The sequence below is a fragment of the Pelodiscus sinensis genome, chromosome 9 (assembly GCF_049634645.1).
Source record: "Pelodiscus sinensis isolate JC-2024 chromosome 9, ASM4963464v1, whole genome shotgun sequence".
NCBI classification, from domain to species: domain Eukaryota; kingdom Metazoa; phylum Chordata; order Testudines; family Trionychidae; genus Pelodiscus; species Pelodiscus sinensis.
The window spans coordinates 31,038,641-31,046,647 of NC_134719.1; the positions used below are offsets into that span (position 1 = coordinate 31,038,641).

General features: G+C 41.7%; 1 protein-coding gene across 1 annotated transcript in view; it reads left to right on the forward strand.

Annotated features, from left to right (window-relative positions):
* Positions 1–7,482, forward strand: part of SH3GLB1 (SH3 domain containing GRB2 like, endophilin B1) — a 34,536-nt gene extending 27,054 nt beyond the window's left edge. The window contains exons 7-9 of the mRNA XM_075936407.1: positions 223–323; positions 1,910–2,141; positions 7,006–7,482. Coding sequence (XP_075792522.1) covers positions 223–323; positions 1,910–2,141; positions 7,006–7,113 — 441 coding nt within the window. The 3' untranslated portion in view covers positions 7,114–7,482. The remainder of the gene's footprint in view (positions 1–222; positions 324–1,909; positions 2,142–7,005) is intronic.
* Positions 7,483–8,007: the final 525 nt, after the last annotated feature.

Here is an 8,007-nt window from a genome sequence, read left to right on the forward strand (position 1 = left end):
TACCTTGTGAATCTGAATCCTGAATTTGCTTCAGGGCTGTTGCTAAGCAACTCACCCCGCCTTTTTAATGCACGTGTAGTACTCTTCATATATAGATCCCTGTCTAGGTAAATAATTTTGTATCTGTATTCACAAAAATGAGCTGCAGGATATGCACATCCTCAGATTTGCTGGGCACTATTCATATACACTAAAAATGTGAACTCTTCACTGTATTTATAGGCACATCATCTTCGCTGTCTGAATGATTTTGTTGAAGCTCAGATGACCTATTATGCACAATGTTACCAATATATGTTGGACCTTCAGAAACAACTTGGAAGGTAATAACAGCAAAAGATTTTTTTAATAGTTACAGCTTTGTGTGAGGAATTTTTTAGAGCTCGCAACTTCTGTGCTGTTGTAACAATGCTCTTAAAAAGCTGCAAACTTTTTCATGCAGATGTGTTTCAATTGGAGCAAAAGAGGGGCTTGTATGAGAGGGTAACTAAATTTGTTAGTCGCACCAGAGGAGTAAAAATCCCAAATCTATAGATAGAGCCATTGCTGTGAAGTAGAAAGTGAGACAAAGACTTTGCAAAATCTGAGGGATGGGGTGTGCATATGTGATCACTGCTAGTACAGATCTAGAGGATTTTAAGCTGTATATTTCTAATTATTCTATTATGTTGGTGATATTTCATGCTAGCATCATGTTGGAAGTTTCTGGACTGGACTGTCTTGGTTTACGGATGTGCAACCTATAAATGTTTTTTAAACTATAAGCAGCATTACAACTCATTTACAATGAAGCTATTGGATTCTAAATGCAGATTTTGTATTGGGACTGTTAAAAACAAACCCAAAACATACATACCAGTCAGTTGCAAACTGACTCGTGTATTGCACACCTCTTTTGGAACCAGAAGTACACAGAGCAAGTATAGCTTGATTTTTTTTTTTAAATGTCACTATTTTTAAAACTTAAATATTTGACAAGGTCAGACACTTTCTGTGCTTATTTGATTTTAATTAGGGTGGTTAAAGGCTGATAGCCTATAAAAAGCAAATTGGACTTGCTTTACATATAATAGTTTTATCCTAAAGAAACTAGGCAAGTAAGAGGAACAAATTCCTTTGCATAGACATGCACAAGTGCTTTTATTTTAGCATTTAACTATTGTTGTTGCTGGAAATATGTCAATGTAGTACTGAAACTTTGCTTTAACTCTATCTCCATTGCCCTGCCAACATGCAGTCTGTGGGTTGGAAAGCCTCACCAACTGCCATATGAAACTTGCATCTCCTACTCCTGGGGGGATTCTGTAGGACTGTCCTGCAGGATTCCTGTGCTTTCCTGCAGGAAAAGGCAGGAAAGCTGTCTGGCAGGGCACTTTTTGGTAGAGAGTTGCCACACCAATAAGATGTGAGGCATGGGGAGGTGCACAGGATTGTGCCACTGCCACCAGCCCGTTTCTGCAAGTGCAGAGCTGCCCAGCTGAACGAGGCTGCCTCCACTCTGCTGCTTCTGCGCGCACATGCATCCTGAACTTATCTGGCCTCTGAGTTGTAAGGATTGGATTTCCTGTTCTTGTCAGATAGCTGGATGTTTTGTTTTGTTCAGTGATGGATTTTATCCGTTTCATAATGTATGAATAACTAACTGTATCAGCTATAATGATTCTGCTTGTGAAATCCATGAGTCTAAGCATCCCATTTTGAGGTGTTAACAGATGCAACTGGCATGAAGAGAACTACACTTTAGACTTCAAGGAAGTAATAAGCTTTGCTGTCACAATGTGTAGTACCTCTTCCACACTTAGTAGGAAAGGTCAGAGGGGTCATAATTGGAACTCTTTCTTTAGTGATGAAAGCTTGCTTTCATGTGTGTTGAAATAATTCATTCACTGGTCCTCTTATTTTTCAACAGCTTTCCATCTACCTTCCTCTCTAACAATAATCAGTCTTCTTCAACCCCTGTGCCAAGTGTTTCTGCTTCCTCAGTCTTGGCTTCTGCCTCTGCTTCGTTGCCTTCAGTAAGCAATTCAGTAGTTACTTCAGGCTTCAGTGAACTGAAGTCATCAAGTGGCAGCACGAAAGCCAGAGTTCTTTATGATTATGATGCTGCAAACAGCAGTGAACTATCACTACTTGCAGATGAGGTAAGAGATTTTTTTTTGTATTGTAAATAGCATAGTGATTTAAAACTTAGAATACTCCTGTCTAACAAGTTTAAATATCTTAAGTGCTAGTTTAGGAAACTTTGTGTTCAGCATTAGAAATAATGACTTCAGTATTCTGGAGTGATGACTAAAAACCAAATACAGTAACTTTCAACCGTTTCTAAACTACTGTACCCCTTTCAGGAGCCTGATTTGTCTTGTTTGTCTTGCTTAAACTACTTGGGTATAAAAAACTACTTGCTTATAAAATCAGACAAAGACAAGTGTCACAACAAACACTACTAGTGACAGAGTACTGACTCTCATTTTTACCATATAATTTTAAAAATAAATAAATTTGAATAGTCACTGAAATTAAAATACAATATTTATAGTATGCCAAGCAGTATAAACAAATTATTTCATGTGAAATTTTACCTTATGCTGACTTTTTCTAGTGCTTTTTATATAGCCTGTTATAAAACTAGGCAAATATCTAGAAGAGTTGATATACCGTACCCCTGGTTGTGAATCATTGACCAAATGTATCAGAATTTCACTGTCACTTTCTGCAAGTCACTGAAGTGTCTTATACTTGCATAGTCTAATGTCATAAAATGGGGATTACACTTGGGCTGTGTCTACATTGGCACCCCTTTCCGGAAAAGGGATGCTAATGAGACCAGTCGGAATTGCAAATGCCGCGGGGAATTTAAATATCCCACGCGGCATTTGCATGAACATGGCTGCCGCTTTTTTCCGGCTCGGGGTTTTGCCGGAGAGAAGCGCCAGTCTAGACGGGATCTTGCGGAAAATAAGCCCTTTTCCGGAAGATCCCTTATTCCTACGGGATCTTCCGGAAAAGGGCTTATTTTCCGCAAGATCCCGTCTAGACTGGCGCTTCTCTCCGGCAAAACCCCGAGCTGAAAAAAAGCGGCAGCCATGTTCATGCAAATTCCGCGTGGGATATTTAAATCCCCCGCGGCATTTGCAATTCCGACTGGTCTCATTAGCATCCCTTTTCTGGAAAGGGGTGCCAATGTAGAGAGAGCCTTGCTGTGCTTGCCTCAAGTTATTTTATGAGTTAAGCAGTTCAGGTTGAGTTCTGCCACCCCTTTTCATGTTGGAAAGTATTTCTCACCATTAGCACCCATTGATGTTACTATCGTAATGGCTGAATCATTACATTCTACTTAGGTTATGTTCTGGGATGAGTGCACAAGCACAAACTTGATTTCAGTGGAGAAGTTGGAATAAAGTGGCACAGTTGATACAGGCACTAAATTAGGCATAACTAACTAGGTACACAAAGGATAACAAGAAAGCATTTTACAAATACGTGGGAAGCAAGTGGAAGATGAGGCACAGGATAGGCTTATTATTCTGTGAGGAGGGAAAGACAATAACAGAAAACACTGAAGTGCCAAGTGCCTCTTTTTAATCCACACCAAAAAAGTTAGCAGTCATGAGTAGGAATGTAAAAGGTTAACTGGTAGGGTTTGGAGCAGCTCCTGGCCGGCCCTGCTCCTGGGAAGGTGGCTTCGCTATGGACACTGCAGGATAAAGCATAGATAAATGCAGTATAAGCTTACATGGCACATGTAACCGCTATGATTTTTTGCTGTTACACACTTGCATTTTTAAACACACTTTTACATTCCTAGTCATCAAATAGATAAAAGCCATCCATACAAATGAGACTGGATATGAGATGAAATAGAAACTGTTAAAAATTACTTGGGTCTTGTCTACAGTATGGACCTATATCAGTAGAACTACATCACTTAGGGGTGTGAAAAATCCACACCCGTGAATAATAGAACATAAGAATGGCCCTACTGGTCAGACCAAAAGTCCATCCAGCCCAATATCCTGTCTGCTGACAGTGGCCAATGCCAGATGCCCCAGAGGGAGTGAACTGAACAGGTAATGGTCAAGTGATCTCTCTCCTGCCAGCCATCTCCACCCTATGACAAACAGACTAGGGAACCATTCCTTACCCATCCTGGCTAATATCCATTAATGGATTTAACCTCCATGAATTTATCTAGTTCTCTTTTAAACCCTGTTATAGTGTAGCTTTTACAACCTCCTCAGGCAAGGAGTTCCATAGGTTGAAGAACTTCCTTTTATTTGTTTTAAATCTGCTGCCCATTAATTTTCATTTGGTGGCCCCTAGTTCTTATATTATGGGAACAAATAAATAACTTTTCCTTATTCGCTTTCTCCGCACCACTCATGATTTTATATATCTCTATTATATCCTCCCTTAGTCTCCTCTTTTTCCAAGCTGAAAAGACCTAGTCTCTTTAATCTCTCCTCGTATGGGACCCGTTCCAAACCCCTAATCATTTTAGTTGCCCTTGTTTGAACCTTTTCTAATGCCAGTATATCTTTTTTGAGATGAGGAGACCACATCGGTACGCAGTATTCAAGTTATGCTCATGTAAACACTCCTTTTCCTTTCTTCCTCCTCCTCCTTCCATATGAACAGTGCTATGTCTGCAGGAGAGAGCCTCCTTTTAGGGAGGTGGGAAAACTGATAGAGAGCTCTGTCTTCTTGACTTAGTGTTGTAATTAAAGAGCACAGCAGCATTTTAAGCCTAGATATGCCTTTGGGCAAGTTAGAGGTTTTCATGTCAGCAGGACCTCATGAAATGTATCCTAAAATACTTAAAGAAATAGTTGAAGAGATCTCTGAGCCATTAGCTATTACCTTTTAAGAACTTGTGAAGGATGAGAGAGATCTCAGAGGACTGAAATAGGGCAAAATCTATATATTAAAAAGGGAATAAGCACAAATCAGGGAATTGCAGACAAGTCTGATAATGGAGCAAATCAAACAATTTGTAAGGAAGGTGATAAGTAACTGTCAACAGGGATTTGTCAAGAACCAATGTTAAATCATTGTAATATCCTTTTGACAGGTTAATAAGTCTTGTGGCTAGGGGGGAAGTAGCTGTCATTCACTTCAGTAAAGCTTTTGATACTCTCTCTCCACCATTTTATAAGAGAAATACAGCAGATTAATGTAGGCTATAAGTAGGTGCACAACTAGCTGGAAAACCATACTCAGTAGTTATCTATGGCTCACTAGCTGGGGGTATGTCTACACTACTAAGCTAATTCAAATTAACGCATCCAGACTAAAAAACTAGTTCAAATTAGCATTTTGCTAATTCGAACTAGCATGTCCACACAGAGTGGACCCTGAACCGGGGTTAAAGATGGCCGGAAGCAGTGCCGGCAGGGCATCAGAGGAGGACTTAGAGCGTGGAGCTGCTGCCTCAGGCTAGCCGAGGGCTGTGCTTAAAGGGACCCGACCCCCACCCCGGACAGACAGTTCTCAGGGGTGCCCCGCTTGCAAAGCAGTCCTGGCTTGGAGTGCCCTGAGTGCCCACACTGGGAACATCACAGCACTCGGCCATCAGACCGGCTGCACTTGCCACAGGGGGCAATTGGGGGGCTGCAGGAGAGCTTCCACCCCCAGAAGCCCACAGCCAGCCCAGTCCTCCCCATCGGGGGCTCGTACCCCATTACTCCCTCACATCCTTCCACTTACCATTCCCTAGCCCCCCTTCCTGATGTATAAAATAAAGAAAACGTGTGGTCAAAAATAGAATCTCTCTTTATTGAACAAAACTCGGGGAGACTGGGAAAAGGAGGTGGGAGAGGGGAAGAGAGAGGGTGGGAGAGGGGAGGGCAACTAAAATGATCAGAAGTTTGGAACAGGTTCCATATGAAGAGAGGCTAAAGAGACTGGGAATTCTCAGTTTAGAAAAGAGGAGACTGGGGGGGGGATAGGATAGAGGTCTATAAAAGCATGAATGGGGTGGAGAGGGTGCATAAAGAAAAGTTCTTCATTAGTTCTCATAATAGAAGGACTAGAGGACACCAAAGGAAAGGAATGGGTAGCAGGCTTCAAACTAGTAAGAGAAAGTTGTTCTTCACAAAGCAAAGAGTCAACCTGTGGTACTCGTTGCTGCAGGAGGCTGTGAAGGCTAGAACTAGAACAGAGTTTAGAGAGAAGTGAGATAGTGATGGAGGTTGGGTCCATGGAGTGGTATTAGCCAGAGGGTAGGAATGGTGTCCCTGCCCAAGGTTTGTGGAAGGCTGGAGAGGGATGGCACAAGACAAATGGCTTGGTCACTGTCTTCGGTCCATCCCCTCCAGGGCCCCTAGGGTCAGCTGCATGCAACATTTCAAAGTTTCAGCATCACATGGAGCCCAGGATCTGGCCCCAGGCTCCATGCAGCACTGCTGCTTTGAAGCATCTCTTTCTTCTTCTGCCTCCATTGCTGCCTTTTTCTGATAGAGGCAGCAAAGGCAAGGGGGAAGCGACTAGCTGACTAGCATGTCGATTAGCCAATAAACATTTACTTATCGGATAGTCGACTAGTCATTCACATTCCTAATAAATAATAGTTCTCTCTTGGTGCATGAGATTGAACTAGATAAAATACAGAGGACTCTTTTAGTTCTACATTTCACTGATTGCAGGTACTTGAAGTTGCCAAGAAACTGCTGTACTTTAGATTGCCTGTCAGTGCAGTATTAGGGGAAAATGCGGTGTAGAGGATTTGTGTATAAAGTCAACATGCATAAAAGCAATAACACAGTAAATGTTTCACCTAAATACCAAAAGGGACTTTCTGACTCAGGCCTTTGTCAAACTCTGTCCTACTGATGATGAGAAATGGTTTCTATAAATATTTGCTTAGTGATCTGTGGTAGTTCATGTTAATTATCCACATAGCTAATATCAGAATTCTGAGCCCTTGGAAATAGCTTGAAAATAGGTTTTGTTTATTGCCACAAATATTTATTCTAAGTCAAATGTTAATGGTGTGTGTTTTGTTTTTAGGTAATAACAGTATACAGTATCCCTGGCATGGATTCAGACTGGCTGATGGGTGAAAGGGGAAATCAGAAGGGCAAAGTGCCTATTACTTACTTACAATTGCTAAACTAAATGGCTGGCCTGAATAAAGACTGCCAGTTATGGTGATACCCTATTTATATACAATTAACTTTATATAAAGCAGGTTTAAGTGTCTTCCATGTTGTTGTCCTAAGGGGTAAGAATACCAGTCATCAGACACAGCTCTTCTGTCAGTATTGTTCCATAGTAAATATTCTGTTCAGATTTAATTTGTTTAAAGCTTTTATTTCATGTGCCAAGAATGTTTCCTACAGAATTATTTCTACTGAAATTTTCACTAATACCAAGCTTCTACTTTTTGAGTAATCTAGATCGAAAGCAGGAGGCACTGTTTTCTACTGAATTTTTCATTAATGGCAAGCTTCTTTCCGCACATAAAATAAATTTATTGTGAACTGATCCATCTGACTCCAATTATTTTTCTCAGCATAGTGAGTAGCCAAAAAAAAGTGTTAACACTTCAAAAATAAAACTAGGGATGTCAGTGTGTAGTCAACTATGTGATTAACCCTGTGGTCACCAACCAGTCGATTGCGATCAACTGGTTGATTGCAGGGGCACAGCCAGTCAATTGTGAGGTGTTCCTAGCCCACGCTTGCTGCCCTTACCCCTTAATGAGGAGCCTGTGCTGGCACTACAGCCTCCCATGAAAATGGAGCTAAGTGCAGCTTCTTGCGGCGTGGGGGGGGGGGGGGGGAGTCCCATGGCTGCATACCAGATCTAGTGTCTCAGGAAACATGTGCACTGCTCCTCTGCCGCAGGAGGGCAGGCAGGCAGCACTGGGAAGAAAGCGAAGACAAGAAAGCACATGCTCCTTCTCTGCCCACAACCACGCACTTGCTTTCTTGTCTTCCCTTCCTTCCCCATGCTCTTGGGAGGCAAGGCGGGGGGGGTGGTAAGATGGCCATGTAGAATCTGGAGTGT